Genomic DNA, 20,065 nt, shown 5'->3' on the forward strand with positions numbered 1-20,065 from the left:
AATCGCAGAGTCTCAGGACTAAAGGGGCCGGGCTCATCTGTGCCAGCCCCTCCCCCTTCAGATGGGGACACAGGCCCAGGGAAAGGAAGGGGCTTGCCCAGGGTCACGAGGCATTTCGGGGCAGAGCCAAGATAAGACCCGTGGAGCCTGATCCCTTTCCCACCCCGCTGGCCCATTCCCAGCCACGGCTTGTGAGGACGGGCACAGATGACCAGGTGCCTTCTCTCTGGGTATAAAGAACTAACCAGGTCTGGTGGGTGTGGGCGGGGTTTGAACCTCAGGCTGGAGGAGCCCTCCAGCTTCAGAAGCACACTCCTGGGCCGGCTTCCCCGGTGTCAGGAACGTGGAAGGTGGCGTTTCACCTGCTTCCCGTCCCCTTGCCCTTGGACTCGCACACACCGCCTAAAACGCAGTGGTGTATGTTTCCTGGTGTGGTGCCTTGAGATGTGAGAAAAACAAAACCAAGCGTGCACACACACACACACACACACACACACACAAGGTGGGTCAGGAGTGTAAGGGGGGAAGCTTCCTGGGCAGGTATGTTTGGTCTTTAATAGACCTAATGCTCGAGAGAAGCTGTGTGCGTGTCAGTCATTCATTCGTTCGTTCGTTCAGCTGATGCTTGGCTGTGTGGCGCTCGATGGTGCAGGTGCCTGGAGATGCAGAAACAGGAGGACGTGATGTTTGCTCTTGACTAAGTCACAGCCCGCAGAAGAAAGACGTGTAGGCAGATCACTGCAATCCCGTGTGAATCGATACATGGTGGAGCACTGTGTGTGTGTGTGTGTGTGTGTGTGTGTGTGGCACAGGGGGCAGGATGTACCAAGGGATTTCAGGGAACCCCTAGCTGACTTAAGGGCCACAAAGTAACCCCGTGACCTGCATCCGTTCTGCCCTTTCAACCTGGGGAGAAAAGAAAAGGGCTCACTGGAACCCCTCTACCCAAATACGTGCCTGGCCCAGGGACTTGGGGGCTGGCTGGTGGCTCTGGCCTTGACCACTTTGCATCCATGATGCCCCCAAAATGAGTAGACCCTGGTGCAGCTTGGCTCAGAGTAGCTTTGGGCAAAGATTGTCCAGCAGGGGGAGGAGGTGGGCATCTCCTGTTTTGTCTCCCCTCCGCCCATGGCTTTGGGCAGGAGGGAACACTGGACAGGCGGAACCTACATCCCCGGGGCTGAGGCCCCTCCAGATACAGGGAAGAGCAGAGGAGGAGAGCACAGGCCATACTCAAGCGCATCCTGCCTTCATCTGGAGCTGGGTGGGCTGTACGTGGTCTGGGGGGAGCGGCTGCTGGCCGGAGCCCCACGCACAGCTGCCTGGCGACAGCCTCTCCTCCAGGGACAAGAGTGGGCGCAGGGAAGCTTGCATATGGTGGGCCCTTCCCCCATCTGCCTTCTCAAAGCAGCGATGGCCTCCAGCTGGCCACCAAGGGCTGCCTTTTGGGAGACAGCTCCTTCCCAGCGGGGACTTCAGCTCCCAGCTGAGGGCCCCGGGATGCCAGGGAGCTGGAGAGAAAGGCCATTTCCCTAATTCGATTAGTCAGGCCCTTGTGTGTGAGAGAGAGAGAGGGTGAGGGAGTGAATGGGCCTTTGATGGGGCTACGGATCCTGCTGCATTTTAATAGGAAGTTGGGGGTGAAGGAGCCAGGCCCTCAAAGGCTATTGTGGGGAGCTTTTGTGTGGCCACTGCCCCTGCTCTCTGAGCCTGTTTTTCGGGGGTGGTGTTTTTGTTTTTGAGATCTGTGGGACCAGAGCTCCAACACTGCCTTCCCGCTGCAGGGGTGGCCTCACCCCCTGCCTTCCCCGTCCCCCCCTCACCAAAGGGCCTCCATGAGACAGGAGTGGAGCTGTTGTCCCTAAGAATGTGATGGGGAGGGAGCTGGGAGCCGGGTAGCTGAGCCTTATCTGCCCGACCACCCCCTGTGCAGTCAGGAGTGTAAGGCAGAGGTGAAGGGTGAGGGGCAGAGAGGAGAGAGAGCGCCCAAGGAGAAGGAAGGGGGAGAAGTGGATTCCGGGAGAGGAAGGAGGAAAGGTCACCCAGGTGCTTCGGCCGCAGGGCACCACTGACTGAGCCGAGGTCTCCCTGAGAATCGGCCACGGAGGGACGGCGGGCCCACCTCACTGGGCCCTGACCCAGTGAGGGTTGTTTTTTTTTTTAATATTTCATATAATAAGCTTATTTTAATAGTGCAAAAAATAATCTGCTTCCAATCAATAAAGGAAAAACTTCCAAAGAATTTTATAAAAATAGCCAATACTTTGAACAAATACAAAAGCAAATAATAGGTAAATATTACAATTATATACTCCAAGCCCAAGGAGCCTGGCCTCTGGAACCCCCCTGGCTGGGTCCTCATCCCCTCCCCCCCTCCCCAGCAGGGGGCCCCGGGGACATAACTGAAGTTCCCCAGGCCTCCCTCTCCTGTCTCCTCTTGTGTAAAATGGGGAGAACAGCAGTCGCCTTGAAGGGTTGTTGTCGGGAAGAGATGGGTTGGTTGACCCCTGGGAGGCACGTAGTAAGGGTCCGTTGGTTTCCTGCACATTTACTACCTTTCTAGGAGGGTCACAGGGTGACTCCAGCTGTGCTCAGCGCACCCTCCCCCGCCCCCATCCCCATCCCCGTTGCGTGAAGAATGCACACGTGTGCACACGCACATACGGCCCTTGTCTTCACCAATAGGAAGGTTGAATCCTCACTGAGGGTCTGAAGAGCAGACCTGGCCTGAGGAGGGGGGTGAGGGGCACGTCCCTGGTGGAGCCTCTGCCAGCGGCCTCCTGTCCTTCTCTGGATCCCAAACTTGTTGGGGGTGACCCAGACCAAGATGGCGGCCTCGCTCGTCATGTTTCCCAAGGCCTCCCCATGGCCCTGCCCGGCTCTGGCTCCCCTCTCTCTGCCACTCCTGTAACGAGGGTGAGGGTGCACCCCTGGGCCCGCTGGTGCAGCAGCTCTGACTTATATTAATAAACCAGTCTGATGATGGACCCTAGTGATTTGAGTATAAAAGGGTTCTCCCAGGGTCCTGAGGCATGTGGTTGTGTGAGCGTGTATATGTGCGCGGGTACAGATGTGGCTCTGTGGAAGCTCTGTATCTGGAGGGGCGTTTTATTCCCCATTCCCACCCAGACACACACTTTCTAGACCATAAGTGCCGTAGTACAGCTTGCCACTGTCTCACGCCTAGAACATCGTGTGGCACCTGGTAGGTACTCAATAAATATTTGTCAATTCGGTGAATGAATGAGAGATGCTCCAGCATTGCCCCCTGAGGCAGCCCTTCCTGAAGGAGGACAGGGCACTGGCAGGAAAGGGCCATGGAGAGGAGTCCCCGGCTTGGAGAGCGTGCACTGGAGCAGGGGTGCCCCTTGGAACAGGCCAGAGGAACAGAGCTTCCCCTGGCTGCTCTGAAATGTGGAAGTCCCCCTCTACCCAGTGTCCCACTGCACCCCCCAGGCCAGATCTGGCGAGGGCCTGGCTCAGAGGATGGCATCCTTGCTGCTGCCTCTTCCAGGGCCCAGACGTGCTTGCACTCATCCCTGTGGGCCCTTGGTGGTCACCTAGCCAGGCTGCGCTGCGGTGTCCCAGTCCTCCAACGCAGCAGTGGCAGAGCCCAGAACCCGTGTCCTCTCAGCCCGTGCGCTTCCTGCTCCCCCATCTCATCATGACAGGACCTGCACCCAAAAGCTCAAAGATGGATTCAGCACCAATGTAGTTCTTTAGAAAGAGATTCTGAGGGAGGCTTCATAGATGGACAGCCCCAGAGCGGGGATGGACTTGGTAACTGCAAGACAAAAAATAAAACAGAGATGAGCGAACGAGGTCATGGTGCAAATAACTCTGCAAGACACGTCCCGCAGCTTACCCTTGACCCAGGTCCATCCCAGAAGAGGCATTTGGAAATAAGAGTTAACGGATCGTAGTGCCTGCTGTTGGCCACTTTTCTGAGTACTTTATGTAGATGAATTCATTAGGTGAATAGCGTTTTTCTCTCCATGTGACTGAGGAGGCCGCTGAGACACAGGGTAAGGCATTTGTCTGTAAAGTTACAGAGCTGGGCAGGGGCAGAGCCAGGATTCGAGCGCAGGGAGGATGGCTGTTGACTGTTTTTGCCCACCTGGGTCTGAGCTGCGGGGTCCCCGTGCCTGGGGCCAAGGGCACCCGGTTCCTCCCAGGACCCCAGTGTGTGACTTTCCTCCACCCCTCCCGTCTCTCCCCGGCTCAGGGCACCGGCGACTTCTGCGCGGCTCCCGACGCCTTCATCCTCAACATCACGGAGGGCCAGCTCCGCACAGGTAACAAGCTCTCGGGCCTCTGTGGTCAGAGCCACTCAGGATGCTCAATCCAGGCCCGTGGTCAGCCAGGCTGTGCCTCTACTTACCCCTTTCAGCACGGTAGTCACCCATTGCCTCCCCACCCCTGTACTTCAGGTCCAGCTGGACCACTGGGTCGTTTCTTAGAAGTTACCTCCTTCGGGAGCTCGGGTACCGGCTTGGCCGCTGAGGGTGAATGAGCACCTGGTCACGTGTGAGCTCCTGCCTGACCCAGTGTCTTTGCCTTGCAGAGGTGACCCGTTACTACCTGTATTGCAGTCAGAGTGCAAGCAGCCCCTTCCAGCAGGTACGGCCCGCCCAGCCCAGCCCTCACCCTGCCCCCAGCCCCCTTGGTGGTCAGCTCGCTCCGTCTTGTCCCCAAGCCCCAGCACTGACCAATAGGGTGGCAGTGGCTGGGTGTTCTTTGGGGTCCTGTGCAGGGGACAGTGCTCTCGGTCAGCGTGCATGCCCATCCACCACCCTGGATGCTGGTTACCATGCAGAGGCTGTGCAGTAGGTCTGGGTTGGGGCCCAAGATTCTGCATTTCTCACAAGCCCCACCCCCGGGCAAGGCTGTCCCAGCAGGACATTTAGAGTAGCAGGAAGCAAGAGAATGGGGCAGCTCTCAAGAAGCCTGAGGGCTGAGGGGAAGACCTCCTGTAAGCAGGAAGGGCCATGATCAGGGAAGCCACTGCAGCTGCACACGGGGGAGGGGAATCAGGCAGCTGCGGGGGTCTCCTGGGAATCGAAGATCATGCGGGACCTTGGTCTCTCCTGGCCCAGGCACTGACCATCTTCCAGCGCTCGCTGACCACCATGCACATCCAGGTGACGGGACTGCTGCAGTTTGCTGTCCCGCTTTTCCCCACAGCAGAGGTAAGGTGGCCGGCCACCTCCCACAGGGCCAGGCTTCGGAGACCGGGCTGTGGAAAGAAAGTGTTCCCTCCCGGCAGCCTAGCCGCTTCCTTTGGCTTTGAAGGCCTCTCCGCACAAGCTGCGGTTTGCGGTTTTATCCACAAGCCCTCCCCCCAGCGCTCATTCTCTGCCTCTCTGTCTGTCTGCATGTTTGTCTCTTTCCTTCTTCCTGCTTCAGAAAGATCTGCTCAGAATCCAGCTCCTGTTGAATTCATCTGAGTCCAGCCTCCACCAGCTGATGGCCATGTTGGATTGCCGGGGGCTGCACAAGGTGCCGGGGTGGCCCTGGGGGCGCGGGTGGAAGGCGGGTGGGGGCACCCCAGCAGGCCACATCTTCCCAGAGACAAGGCTGCAGAGGCTGGGAGAGTGATTACCTGGGCTCCCTTCAGGCCAGGGAATGGGGTGGAAGAGGTGCCTGGTTTCTGGATTCTCTCCAGTAGCTGAGCCGGGGAGCCTCAGTGAAAGGTACCCGGGGGTGCAGGTAGGAGAGTTGGATCCGTTTACCTCTAGAACGCTGGGGGGCCCTGAGCTATATGAGGGTGGCTGTTCCCCATTGCCCAGACTCCCAGCCATCTGGTCCACCTGACCAATTCCTGAATTGCAAGTGGACATCCCATTCTCATTGCCAGGGTCATCTCTAGGAGTTTGGAATGTCGGACAATCGTGCAGGGAACACACTGGGAGTATGTGAGGCCCTCTCTCCCCCAGAGCGGAAAGCCAGTGCATGTTGATGTTTCACATCCCATGTGGAATTCGAGCAAACATTCGTAATAATGTTCACAGCTGCGGTTTACTGAGTCCTTGGTTCTGTGTTCAGCCTTGTTCTGTGCAGTTTATATCCAACATGTCATTGAGTCCTCGCAGTTTTACTGTGAGATACATGTTATTTTATGGGAAATTTTATAGATAAGCAACATGTGTGTGTGTGTCTATGTATGTGGATGGATAGATATAGATAGGTAGATAGACAGATGTATCTATCTACCTACCTACCTATCTGTATGTATATCTAAAAAGTAGCTTACTGAAGATCCCAGAGCTATCAATGCAAGGGCTTGGGTTTCCGACCCCAGCAGTCTGACTTCAGAGCTGAGAACATGGGAGTCGCCCCAGTACCCTTCCTCCCCTTCCACATCCAATCCCTCAGCAAGTCCTCACAGCTGTACTCTCAAATATATCCTGCTCCGTCCACTTCTCTCTCCCTCCACAGCTCCCGCCTTGGTCCGAGCACCATCCCGCTCCCCTGGGTGACAACTGTGACCTCCTAGCCGGTCCCCACTTTCTCCCGTCCCCTTACCTTTCATATATGGCAGCCAGGCAGCCAGAGCGGTCTTTTAAAAATGAATAGGATCGGGCTTCCCCAGTGGCGCAGTGGTTGAGAGTCCGCCTGCCGATGCAGGGGACGCGGGTTCGTGCCTCGGTCCGGGAAGATCCCACATGCCGCGGAGCGGCTGGGCCCGTGAGCCATGGCTGCTGAGCCTGCGCGTCCGGAGCCTGTGCTCCACAACGGGAGAGGCCACAACAGTGAGAGGCCTGCGTACCGCAAAAAAAAAAAAAAAAAAAAAAAAAAATGAATCGGATCACATCCCTTCCATCCCCAAACCTGCCCGTGTCTTCCCATCACCTTGTGTAAAATTCAAACTCCTCGCCTGTCCGGCGAGGCCCAGCATGACCTGGTGCCCTCTCACCTGTCCCCTGCTGGCCTTCTTCCTCTTTCCTGAACACACCGAGCTTGTCTGCTCTGCCTCAGCTGCTCAAGGCACACTCCACTCCTTGCCGTCCTGGCCTCAGATTGAATGCCCCCTGTCCCCTGGCTCCCCCACCCTGCAAGCTCATCTGCCCTGTTCAGAGCCCAGCACACAGTAGGTATTCAGCAAAGGCTTGTAGAGAGAACCCGAGACGCCCCATCGTGTCGCGGTCCCGAGCGTGGACTGTTCAAGGTGCTTGGGATGGGGGAGGGGCAGAGATCCCGAGTCCAGGCTGGGGGAGAGGGGCTTTCAGAGACCAGCTCAAACCCCAGGCTGTGTCCCACTCCCCCTCCAACTGTCCCTCTTCCTCTTCCAGGACTACCTGGACGCCCTCACTGGCATCTGCTACGACGGCCTCGAGGGCCTGCTGTACCTCGGCCTCTTCTCCCTCCTGGCTGCCCTCGCCTTCTCCACCATGATCTGCATGGGGCCAGGGGCCTGGAAGCACTTTGCCACCAGGTGGGCTGCCTGGGTGGCTTCCTGGGGGAGGAGGCAGGAGGCTCAGCTCTGTGACTGAACCGAGAGCTGATAACCTGAGATGGAGAAGGGCAGCAGGGGGACTAGGCATTCAGCCCCAACAGGCTGGCTGGATTTCTGCCCAAGCATCCCTGAAAGTCCAGACAGAACCCCAAAAGGAGGTTGGAGGGGGCCAGGACAGGAGCAGGGCCAAGAATGGTGACAACGTCATGCCACAGCCTGGCATCCTTTGCTTATCCCCTCTTCCTCTGCAGGACTTTGTGGTGTGATGCTGCTGCTGGGAGGGGTGCCTCAGAATACCAGAAGGACATATTGTAGCACCAGGGCACCTATAGTCTCATTGAGGAGATAGACAGAGAGACAAGATGGAATTTCAGTGTCTTCAGAGTAGATCAGAAAAGGAAGCAGGGTAGGGAGGGTCCGTGTGCCTGTGGTCAGCATGGTGGACTGCCTGGAGGAGGTGGATGTGCAGTTGGGAATGGAGCAGAGTAATATCAAAGAACCTCAAGGAAACACCTGTGGCCAGAGGGAGGGTCCTGGGAGGAAAGATAGGGAAGCGGGCCGGGGCCGCACTGCCTGGAGCCTCCCTCGCCCCTCACAGCTGGCCATATCCCCTCACAGCTGGCCATATCCTACGTGTCATTCTAGGGACAGAGACTACGACGACATCGATGATGACCCCTTCAACCCCCAGGCCCGGCGCATCGCTGCCCACAACCCCCCTCGCGGGCAGCTTCGCAGCTTCTGCAGCTACAGCAGCGGCCTGGGCAGCCAGACCAGCCTGCAGCCCCCGGCCCAGACTATCTCCAATGCCCCCGTCTCGGAGTACATGTACGGCAGGGCTCCCAGGGCCTCCCCGGTACCTCCCCCGACACATCGGGCTGGATCTGCGGGCAGCACGTTTGGGTCCAGAGAGCCGGGTGGGGAGGAGGCATCCGAGGCCAGCGCCAGGATGCCAGGTGGGAAGGCCCCCGGGGAGCATCTAGTGCTGGAGGAAGAGCCCCTGCAGGCGTCAGGTCTTTTGCCTCAAGCTTGCAGGGCAGGTTGAAGGCCCGAGAAGCTGCATTTCTCCAGGCCACACTGCTCCCGGCGCCATCACCCCATCTGCTCCTCCCCAGGCCTCCCTGTCTTCCTGCCCTCACTCCCTCCCGTCTATCCGTGGTCCTTTTCCATCTCCCATCTGCACACCCCCGGGACCCTCCTGTAGAAATCTGAGCAGACACCCCCCCACCCGGCCTCCCCAGCCTGAGCACTCCCCGCTCCTTTCGGCCCCGCAGGAACCAAGCTCTGCTCTTCGGTGGGAACCCACGCTACGAGAATGTGCCGCTCATTGGAAGAGGCTCCCCTCCGCCCACGGTAACCTGGTCTCCCGGGGCAAAGGCACTGCCCTTGTGGGGAGGGGGGAATAATTGAAGAGAAAACCTCCTGCGGACCCAGTGACTCCCCGCCACAGAGGTAGAAAAGAATGAAACAGTTTTGTTACCAGATAAGCATTAAAGCAGACGGCCATGCACATCGCAGGCTGTCTGCTACGGGGTTGTAAAGACAGAGCTCAGCCTACACAGCCAGGCAGATAGAGGCACCGCATTCCGCACCCGTCCTCAGGATAAGCGATTCCTGTCCGCCAGCAAGAGGACTCGGCAGCACCATTTGTCACACTGGTTCATCCTAAATCCACCTGCTAATTGTGTGGCCATCAGGGCTCACTAAGTGCCGGGGAGATGGGGGACAGTCTCCCTGATGCTACCATTGCAGAGATGGCTCCCAGCCCCGGAAGAAAACGTTCCTGGATTGTAAAACTGCTGAGAGCCTTCGTTGGCCTTTAAAAAGGTTTACACACCTCTCAGAGGGACAGAGGAGTAATTTATGATGATCAGCTTTCTAAAGGAAATGCTGCTCAAAGAAGCATTTCTTTCCCCTTTTTGCACCAGGGAAATTTTTTCTTTTTAGATTTACGTTTACCTTGACACCCTAGGCTAGAGGGTCAGGGGCCCCTGTGGTGGCAGGTCTGGGAGGGCTAATACCAGACCTGCCTGTTCCAACCCCCCCACACCCCCACTGCAGCTCCTGACGTCCCCAGGCTGTGCCCAAGTGGGGTCCGCCCTTCCCACCCACCCTCCACCCCGGCCAGGGGACCTAGACGCAACATCAGGGTGTGAGGGGTGTGCCAGCTGTCTGCCCCTGGAGAAGTATGAGGGTCACCTCATACTACTGGCTGAGACAGCTGCGAATAGAGACAGCTGAGGTTCAGAAACACAGGCTCAACTCTTTCACTGCCGCGGCCCAGGCTGCATCCCTGGTCGGGGAACTAAGATCCTGCAAGCATCGTGGCATGGCCAAAAGAGGAAAAAAAAAACAGACTCCAGTACCAAATGCCTGGGTTCCAATGCCAGCTCACTGCTTATGACCTCTGTGGCCTTGGGCGAGTACCTTTCTGTGCCTCAGTGTCCCCATCTGTAGAATGGGCATGTAATCGCACAGCACATAGGCGGTTGGAGCACTGGAGAAACTGCTCCTTACAGAAGCATGTTTGTGTGACGCAGTAGGTGCTGTGACACTGAGCCACCTGTTTATTTCACCCTCTCCTGCTGTCACTCGAGCTTCCTCCCACCCCACCTCCTCCACGGAGGCGTGGCCTATGTAAGAAAGAGGGGGCTCTAAGACCAGGTTGAAGTCTGCATTCTTGAGCCAGGGGTCTGTCTGGGAAGGAGCCCCTGCCTTCACTGGGCTGGGCGAGGTGTTTCACCTGCCCCATCCAGGTAGTTTGGAAGGAGCCGTCTAGTTGGTGAAATAGCAGCCCTGGAGCCCCAAGGACGGGGGACTAATGAAATAGACCTTGGCCCTGAGAACCGCAACGTTCACGTGCGCTCAGGGAATCCAGCGAGTGTGTCTGGGGAAAACCACAGTGCCGGACCCCAGAAAGAGAGATGGGGACCCAGCCCCCATCTTCAGGACATGGATAGCCTGCAGGGGTGGGGGGGAGTGGGGGGGAGACTCAGAAGGCTGTTGTAATAAGTGCCGTCTGGTGCTTTAGGACTAGAGGGAGGAACTGCTCCTTCGGGGTCTAAGGAGGTGACATTTGAGCCTTACCTTGGAGCACTGGGTCTCACCCAGGAGGGAGCTTGCTCCCCCGCGGGACATTTGGCCACGTCTGGAGGCATCTTTGGTTGTCACACCTGGGGGGTCGCTGGTACTGGCATCTAGTGGGTGGAGGCCAGGGGAGCTGCTGAGCACGGGGCACCGCCCACCACGCAGGATGACCGGCCCCAAATGTGTGCGGTGTCGTGCCCAGACCGACCCTCTGGCTCTCCCCACCTTGCTGCTTTTTGCCCAGAGCGCCTCCCTGCTGTCCTTTTACAAACAGCACTAGACCCAGGCCTTACTCGCTCCCTGGGGGCCTGAGGCAGGGAGAGCGGCTGGTCCAAGCCTGCTTCCAGAGTTGGCACCTTTGAAATCCCAAGCTGGCTTCTCTCTAAACCAGAAGCCTCTGGGGTTCCTTTTTTCCTCCCGCCAGCTGCTGTGGCCCCAGGAATGCAGATTGATTTTTAATATTAATCTCAGTACAGCATAATTAGGGGAGATCCGCTGCTGTGAAAAATAAATTACTCGAGGCACTGGGATGCCAAATAAAAATGAATTTCGGATTACCTTCTGTTCTGAAAGATCCAGGCCACTCTCCCTGACATTAGCAGAGATGATCAAGAACTGACCTTATTTGCAAGGACAAGGACGGACTAAACCTTCCCCCGCTATAACTGAGACCAGCCCAGAAACTCCAGTTGCTTTGGCAGAGTTGACTGCCCTGCCCTGCCCAGCTCAGCCTGCCCCAGAGATGAGCCCCCTCCCCTCCTGACATGCAAGAGGCATGAAGAGACGGCTGAGCCTGCTGACCAAGGAAGCCACAGCGTGGAGGATACGGACGTGAGCCCCAGTAAAGAGGACACAGCTGACCGCTCCCCACTCTCCCCCTGTACCTGCTCTAAATATTATTCATCGGTACCCAGTGCATTTGGTGCACGGAAAATCCCTCCCCCTGCCAGCCCCATCTCTGGGACATTGGGGATTTCACTAAGGTGGGTGATATCAAGCCAGGCCATCGGAACCTACAGCCTCTTCCCTCGGCTAGAAATGTGTTTTCCCTTAGCTCTGCTTTCTAGGAATCACCTCCTGTCTTTCCAGGCACCGTATCCTGGGCCCGATGGACAAAAATGACCCAGGCACTTGTTTAAAAATACCAGTCCAGGGACTTCGCTGAAGACGTAGCCCGGGTGAACCTCGTCGTCAAGCAAGTTTGGAAAATACTGCTTCAAGGAGGAGGGTCTCACTCTTGAACATCCATCACCTGGGGGACTCATTACAGCACAGGCCGCTGGGCCCACCCTGCTTCAGATTCAGAGTATCTGGGGTGGGGCTCGGGGATTTGCATTTCTAACCTGTTCCCAGGTAAAGCCTGAAGGCTGCTCGGGGACAGGCTTCCTCACTCGGCGTACCAACACTTTGAGCCAGAGCGTTGGTGTCACGGGAGCCGTCCTGTGCACTGTCAGAGGTTTAGCTGCATCCCTGGCCTCCACCCACGCGATGCCAGTAGCATCCCCACTCCATAGCCCCCAGCCATGACAGCTGAAAACGCCTCCAGACATTACCAGATGTCCCTGGGCAGGGGCAAAATTGCCCCTGGTTGAGACCCACTGGGTTAAGGGGTCTCAGGCCCCTACTCCCTGCCCCCCAGCAGGAAGCCTTCGTCCATCTCTGGTGTGAACGGCCTAGACCTGGACCCCGGAAACATCCCTGGCGCTAGGAGACAGTCAGGGTCCTGTGGACCACTGCTACTTGGAGTTAGCTGCCCAGCAGCACCTGGAGCTTGTTAGAAATGCAGAATCTCAGGTCCTACGTGTGATGTGAGATGTGCTAACCTAAGAAGCCGCATCTCTACTTCCGAGCAGAGGCCGGCTAACATCTGTGGAGGAATGCTTAAACTTTGTGTTTCTCCAACTTGGCCGCACTAGGAAGAACTTACAGAAAAATATTCGTGGCATTTTATTTTATTTTTTTCTGTAAGATAATTATAGTCTTATTTTTCTCACATGAAAAGGAGAAAACAACTTATCTCTCCTGTCCTAACCCTTAATGAGCAATTTGCCAGCGAATTTAAATGAATTTATCTTGTGATATAATCACCATGACGATCTTAGATCATTCCAGTAGTTGTCAAGCTTGTTTTACGAACTAGGACACTGAGTCTAAGAGGATTAATGTGAATTGCTAAGAGCTACACAGCCAGTAATAATGATGATAATAAGCAATAATAGTGAGAACATTTATTGAGCACCTGCTATTAAGCTGATTCAGACATAGTCACTTTTGTGGTTTTTTTTGCGGTACGCGGGCCTCTCACTGCCGTGGCCTCTCCCGTTGCGGAGCACAGGCTCCGGACGCGCAGGCTCAGCGGCCATGGCTCACGGGCCCAGCCGCTCCGCGGCATGCGGGATCCTCCCGGACCGGGGCACGAACCCGCGTCCCCTGCATCGGCAGGCGGACTCTCAACCACTGCGCCACCAGGGAAGCCCCAAGTCACTTTTATCTAGTAGCAGATACTGAGCTGCTTGACTTGCTCTCCACCTCCTCGCTTTCCTTAGGCAGGGTCCCAGGACCCAGGAGATATGTACCCAGCTGCATGCAGGTGTAGCCCACAGCGTGACTCTCCCAGCTTTATGGAGGGATTTGCTTTTGCACTACTCGATGCCAGTTGGTCAGGGAGGAGCCTCGTGGGTCACCGGCCAGTGCTGCTGGTGGTACTTTAAAAGGCTTAACTTTATGTTATGTGTGTTTTATCACATAAAAAACAATACTGGTGGGTGTGGCCTAGGTTTCAGGCTGCTTTTAGACCCACCCCTGTGCCCCCGCAGTGTCTCAGATACACAGCCACGTTTGAGAACCCCCGTGTCAGGGGTCTTGCCTGCTTTATATCACTCCATCCTTTCAGCTGAAGAGCTGAGTGTTCTTAGGGCCATCGTGCAGGTGGGGAAACGGAGGCTTGGAGCAACTGGAGAGCCTCCGCCGAGGTCAGGGATGAGTAAGGTGCACAGCTGGGATTTGAGCCTGGCTGTCTGAGTCAGTGGGCTTGTGCCCCCGGCCTGCTCACTAGGCGGGCTTCTAGGCACACTGCCGCATTAGGGTGGCTGGTCAGTGTGTGCATCTTGAGTTCGAGGCTGGGACCCAGACGTCCTGATGGCCCCAGGGTTGGAAGCATCAGCAAACACGAAGCCTGCCCAGGCCACTCGATGATCCTCTGATAATCGCCACGAGGCCTTGACATTGAGACTTGGTGCCCGGCCACTGTGGCTGGCCCAGCTCGCGCTTCCTCAGAAGTTCCAGCATTTTTGCTAGTACGGTGTCTGGTTTAACGGGTGATGTGTGACCCTGTTCTGACTGTCCCCTCCCCTCTCTCCCACAGTACTCTCCCAGCATGAGGGCCACCTACCTGTCCGTGGCAGATGAACACCTGAGGCACTATGGGAATGAGTTTCCAGCCTAACACGCTTTCGGGAGTTCCTGCCTCCTTGATCCATTTTGGTTTTTAACTAAGGCAAATGCAAGCGTGTTTCTTTCATAGAAACCAAAGGCATCTAGAGACTGTGCGTGGACCTGCAGGATTGGAAGGCTCCTGCTGGCGCAAGGGAGTGGCTGAGATTCAGGGAGGATCGGCCTGGGGTTGGCTGAGATTCCCAGGCAGACAGAAGACCCATGACTCGGACCAGCCTCTCCCTCCTTTGACCTCCTCTCCACACCGGAAATGCCCTCCAGGGGCTTGGCCGTCCCTAAGCTGGGAGAGCCTGGTTCAGTTTGCGCCTGCGCCCCACCCTCACCAGGTGGTGAATGACAGTGAGGAGGACCGGGTCAGGCTTGAGGGTCCTCTTGCCTGGACTGTGCCTCCTCCTGGCTGCTCGGATGGGTGCCATTTCCCCACAGGTAAAGGTGGAAGGGCGGATCAGGAGATGACATCCCTGATGAGACCAGACACTGTCCAAATCCGTCTCCCGGGGCCAGGTGGACTCTTCCTGTGCCACCAGGGGAAGGCACTGGCAGGCTCTGCATAGGAGGCTGGGGGACCAGAGCCTCGTGCCTGGTGGGCTTCCAGGTGGCAGGGGTGGGCCTGTCTTTCTGCAACCCTCTGTCGCCTCACCTCCATTCCAGAATCGCTGCTGTGAGTTTGCTCACCGCGGATAGGGACAGTCTCAGGTATTCACAGACACTTGGAAAGCAGTTCTCTTTTTTGCCAGTGTTTTAAAGAGTTTTGATTATCCAAAGAATTGAAACTCACAGCACAGCCGGTTTTTACTATAGATGTGGGGTTCATCCCTCCCACCTGATTTGTCTACCAAAATAAAGATCAGTGAGACATCCTGTCCCAAGATGCTGATTGATGGGGTTGTGGGTTCATCCCACCCCGAGGGAGGCATTTTGAGAGAACAAAGTCTCTAAGAGGCAAGTCTGAACAGGAACAGAGTCTGGTCCAGGAGACTGGCTCAATGCCCAGGTCAGCTCTCCCTGCCCCCACCCCCCCACCCCCCTCTTTTGTCTTCAGGAAAGTTTGTCATAAAAGGTTTTAGCAGAATGGGCTGACTGTGTCCTGATGTGAAGATAGGTGTCTTCCCTACCTCTCCCACCATCCCGTCCCCACCCCATTGTCCCCCAGCCCCTGACCTACACCTGCTGGGTGAGAAGGAGCTTGTGGACCAGGAGAAAATAATGACCCACCATCCTTCCCGCTGAGGATCCAGGGTTAGGGTCTTTGGTGCTTCCAACCTCCTGCCGCTGAAGAGTGCGCGGCCCGGGAGCCTCCGCAGCCTGGCACACCGCAGCAGGGGCGCAGGGCAGTGTGGCTGTGGACAGGGGCTCCATTTCCATTTTGGAAGCACCACCTCCTGGTCAGAACACTGTCAGCAGAGTGGTTCTCAGCCCCCAGCCAAGCCCCCACGACAGCAGGACCACGGGGCCTCTGGGACTCTGTCTCCCCCATTCACCTGTACATACGTGCACCGTGAAGCCACCTTCGTGAGGCCCGTCACGTGCAGACAGGACTTGGCGACATCAAGGTGGCGCTTCTTAACACTCGTTGGCGACTAGTTGTTTTTAATGCATGTAAACTAAACTAGAATCCCTTGGGTGGTTCCTGAAGGGGCCGTGTGGGCACACCTCTGCTTGATACACGTGTGCCCTCACCTGGGGGAGAAATAAACCACTGGTACTAAAATGCACACCGTGTCCAGCTTCCTCAACTTTGGGAATGACAAGGGCACCTAACAGCGCCTTCTGGCTGGGTTATGCGAGGGGAGTGCTCCAGAGCGGGCCTCAGTATCAAGGATTGAAAGACGGGGCTATTGAATGAATGTCCCAGGGCCTCTCCAGCGGCGGTGACCTTGCTGCTCTTCAGGACCAAGGACAGGCCTTCCTGTTCGAGTCTCCAAAGTTCCCTTTAAAGGTCATTGCTTCTAAGGTTGCTGATAACGAGTGGCGTTTATTGAGTATCTCCAGTGTACCAAGGACTGTCCCAAGTATTCACATTAATTGTTAAACCTCATAATAACCTTATGAGGTCGTTTTGTAAATAAAAGAACAGAGGTGCAGAGAGAGAGTAAGGACTTAGTTGGAGCTGAGACAGACTGGGACCTGGGGCCCTTTGCTGCAGTGCTTACACCTGGACACACATCTCCTCAAGCAACAAAATACAAAGAAACCAGAAGGGACTAAAAATAACTGCATGCCTGTGCAGTTGGGGCAAACTCTGGACAAAAAGACCCCCAAAGCCCAACCGCCACTTCTGTAGAGCTGGGAGCAAAAACGGTGTCAGGAGCAAAAGCAGGGCACTGCGCATGCCCCCTGCGCACAGCACCACCAGTGGGGTGGGCGGAGACCACCTAAGCCACCCTTCCAGCTGGACCCCCGGACACACCCCCACCCTCACCCCATATAAGGAAACAGCTCAGCTCCCCCCTTTTCGGGGAGCAAGCAAGGGAACCTGTTACTTGTTTTCGCTCTCTCCTGCTGCAGCAGGGGCCCCAATAAAACCTGGCCTGAATTTCTTGTCTGACCTCTATTCAATTTCTATTGGTCGGGTAAGTCCAAGAACCCTGGTCGAGAACAGAGTGTCAGAGCCGGGAGTGTGTAACCCAGAGCCCCGGCTGGGCACCTCTGTGCCATTCCATGGGCTTGGGGCGGGCGTCGTGCGGCGGGCCACCTCTCCCAGCTTTGCAGCGCGTCCCTGCTGCCTTCTCCTCCTAAACTCTTCACCTCCACGGGGTGCTGCTCTGGCCTGGGCGCCGGGGATGCACAGCGTCTTCCCAGCTTTCTTTGCAGCATCTCATTTGTCCGCTGAACACCTGGGCCAGCCTGGGAGGGCTGGGCAGGCCGACCCCAGCTTCCCGCCCATGGTCCTCAGCTACTGTTGACTTCCATGCAGCAGCTGTGCTCCCAGAATCGACTGCGTTTCAAGCCTTTGCCGGGAACAGGCGTGTGTTTGAGGCTGTCGTTCACACTTATCCCTATGGAGCGGCAGACGGAGTGGTCCCTTGTGCACTGTTGGCAGGAATGTGGAATGGTACAGCTGCTGTGGATAACAGTATGAAGGTTCTTCAGAAAAATTAAAACTTGGGACTTCGCTGATGGCGCAGTTGTTAAGAATCCGCCTGCCAAGTCAGGGGACACGGGTTCGAGCCCTGGTCCGGGAAGATCCCACATGCCATGGAGCAGCAGCTAAGCCCATGCGCCACGACTACTGAGCCTGCGCTCTAGAGCCAGCGAGCCACAACTATTGAGCCCACATGCCACAACTACTGAAGTCTACGCACCTAGAGCCCGTGCTCCGCAACAAGAGAAGCCACCGCAATGAGAAGCCCGCGCACCGCAACGAAGAGTAGCCCCCGCTCGCCGCAACTAGAGAAAGCCCGCGTGCAGCCACGAAGACCCAACGCAGCCAAAAATAAAAATAAATAAATAAATAATAACTTTTTAAAAAAATTAAAAATGGATAAATTCTATTAAGTAAGTAGAATTACCGTATGATCCAGCAATTCCATTTCCCAAAAGAATTGAAAGCATGGTCTCAATATTTATACCCCCACGTTCATAGCACCGTTAGTCATAATAGTAAAAAGTGGAAGCAACCTTAGGGTCAATAGACGAATGGGTAAACAAAATGTGCTCTATCCATACAACGGAATATCACTCAGTCTCAAAAAGGAAGGAAATCCTGACACTTGCTACAACATGAATGAACCTTGAAGACATTAAGCCCAAGTGAAATAAGCCAATTACAAAAAAGGAACAAATACTGTGTGATTCCACTTAGACCAGTCGAAATCATAGAGACAGAAAGGAGGATTGTGCTTGCCTGGGGCTGGAGGGGGGCCGTGGGGTCTTATAACGGGAGTAGAGTCTCAGATTTGCATGATAAAAACAGCTCTGGAGATGGACGGTGGTGACAGTTGCATAACAATATGAATGTACTTAATAACACTGAACTGTGCACTTAAAAATGGTTAAGGTGGTAGATTTTATGAATACTTGACCACAATAAAAACTTGGAAAAAGAGGCTGAGGGGACAGCAGTGCAGTGGATTGCGGACTGGCCTTGGGGATGTCCAGGGCCAGGGGCTGCTCTCAGCAAAGAATTTCAGTTGCCAGTTCTGCTGTGATTGAGCAGAGATCTGAGAGACCATGCATTTTTTAAACTAGATCCTTGTGCCTACTTCTAATTATATGCTCTATTGCTGGCTTCCCAGGGTGGCTGAGACGGGCTTGCACGTGGGTGCCACCTGTCTTCACAGTGAACACAGCAGCATGTTGGTGGTTGGCAGCATGCAGGCTTTCTGCGTGGGGGCGGGGGGGGGGCGCGGATCGGGAGCCTGTAATAAATCATTGCAATAATAGGAGAAAGGAGGGGGCAGTTTTCCTTTCAACTTTTCCCATTTCCCCCTTTTCCACCTCTGCCTCACTTCCCTGCCCGGGGCATAACGTGTGTGTAGGGAGCCTCAGCTTCCCAAGGCTGGGGGTGGGGTGAGGAGGGCACCTGGGGACCACAGTCCCAACCAGCCAGGGCTCCAAGGTGGAGCCAATCTTCTTGACGTTTTGTCCGGGTCTGATTCACATCTGACCACACAAAGCCGGTTCAGTGGGGCTTTCAGATGCTTCTGCACCCAGCCCCCATCACCCCCCTCGGCATCCACCCTGAGGGACTCCTTGACTCAGAGAAACTGGTGGCGGGAGTCGAGGGGAGGGGCGGTTGATGTCAGCAGTCACTTCTGGGCTCGCCTTTGGTTAGTGCGGTTGGGCAAAGTGCCGTCTCAATGGCAATTTTGTTGCACCTGCCCGGTAGTGGTGAAAGCACATTTATGGAGGAGCTGGGGAGCCTGAGGGAGGGAATGTTTGCTTTTCTTCCTGTACTTTCACAAAACCCCCGGGAAGCTGGCCAGGCGCCTTAGACTGCCTCTCGGATCTCCCACAAACTGGCCCCAGCTGACCTTTGCAAATTCATCTCTCATTGTCCCCCTGCAGGGACTCCAGCCCCCCAAATGCCTTTCTTTCATGACAACAGCCCCTCCTTTGCTCACACCAGCCCCGCCCTCTCCCCAATCTGGAATCCTCTCCCCACTCTTTCCCCCCTGCAGCTCATAACCGTTTTTCAAGGCTTGGCTCCAACCTCAAATGCTACTTCTTGGATGACACATGGTCCGCCCCACTCCAAATCTCCAGCGCCCATCCCTGAACTCCGATTAGATTCCTTGCCGTCGGAGGTACAGAGCTGGCCTCCCTTCAGATGCCGGCTCTGCGGTCAGCTCCAGCCTGGGCACCCTGCCGCGTCAGCTCAGCTGGCCCTCCCAATTATCCTAAGTACTGCCACTGTCCCCTCCCTTTGCCAACGAGGATGGCTGAGTCAGAAAAGGAAAGCAACTAGCCCAAGGTCATGCGATTAGTAAATGGCCAAACTGGGATTTAAACCCATGTTTTCTAGCCCCAAATCCCCTTCTTTTAGTTTACATTATTTCCCCTCATCGCCTTAACCCATGAGAAATTCATTTTATTCATTCATTCATCCATTCAATAAACAGTACATGTTTACAACGTGGCAACCAAGAGCTAAGCTGTGGAAACACCCAGTCCCTACTTTCCAGGAGTTTCCATTCCGGTGCTGTAGTCAGACTTAAGATTATTATACAATGTGCAGGGAATATGGTAGCAGAAAGGAGGCTGGGGATTATAATTCCCATTTAGCAGACGAGGAACTGAAGGAAGGGGTGGTAAAACGACCCGCCGGATTACGAGCAAATAAATAGCAGAACCCCAACCAGGGCGCAGGACCCGGAGGCGCGCTGAGAACAATTTGCATTTTCTCAGGATCTTGCCAAATGCATATTTGTAGACTCGGATAAGCGCCTTGGCAAAGACTCTACACACGTTTATCATTACCGGTGCTTGACTAACTTGGGAGGGGCCGCTTGGCGCTTCCAACATGGCGGGATGGGGGGGGTCACGTGCTCCGGCTCGCCTTCCGCGCAGCGCTGCGCAGCACCGCCCCGCGCCCGGGGCCAGCCAGGGTTGCTAGGCAACGGGTAA

General features: G+C 55.8%; 1 protein-coding gene and 1 non-coding gene across 4 annotated transcripts in view; one reads left to right on the forward strand and one right to left on the reverse strand.

Annotated features, from left to right (window-relative positions):
* TTYH2 (tweety family member 2) overlaps positions 1-15,711 on the forward strand; it is a 39,876-nt gene extending 24,165 nt beyond the window's left edge. For 2 of the 3 annotated variants that reach the window (XM_004275435.3, XM_049701893.1), the window contains exons 7-14: positions 4,226-4,295; positions 4,565-4,620; positions 5,097-5,189; positions 5,407-5,499; positions 7,293-7,435; positions 8,102-8,284; positions 8,731-8,809; positions 13,908-15,711. In XM_004275435.3, the coding sequence (XP_004275483.1) occupies positions 4,226-4,295; positions 4,565-4,620; positions 5,097-5,189; positions 5,407-5,499; positions 7,293-7,435; positions 8,102-8,284; positions 8,731-8,809; positions 13,908-13,988 (798 nt within the window). In that variant the 3' untranslated portion in view covers positions 13,989-15,711. Of the gene's footprint in view, positions 1-4,225; positions 4,296-4,564; positions 4,621-5,096; positions 5,190-5,406; positions 5,500-7,292; positions 7,436-8,101; positions 8,285-8,730; positions 8,810-11,632 lie in introns of all 3 variants that reach the window. The other variant, XM_049701894.1, reaches the window with a different exon arrangement.
* Positions 13,112-13,239, reverse strand: LOC117203620 (small nucleolar RNA SNORA35). The gene has a single exon (XR_004486484.1). It is a non-coding gene; the product is annotated as a small nucleolar RNA SNORA35 (small nucleolar RNA).
* Positions 15,712-20,065: the final 4,354 nt, after the last annotated feature.

Source organism: Orcinus orca, chromosome 19 (genome assembly GCF_937001465.1).
Source record: "Orcinus orca chromosome 19, mOrcOrc1.1, whole genome shotgun sequence".
Taxonomy (NCBI): Eukaryota; Metazoa; Chordata; class Mammalia; order Artiodactyla; family Delphinidae; genus Orcinus; species Orcinus orca.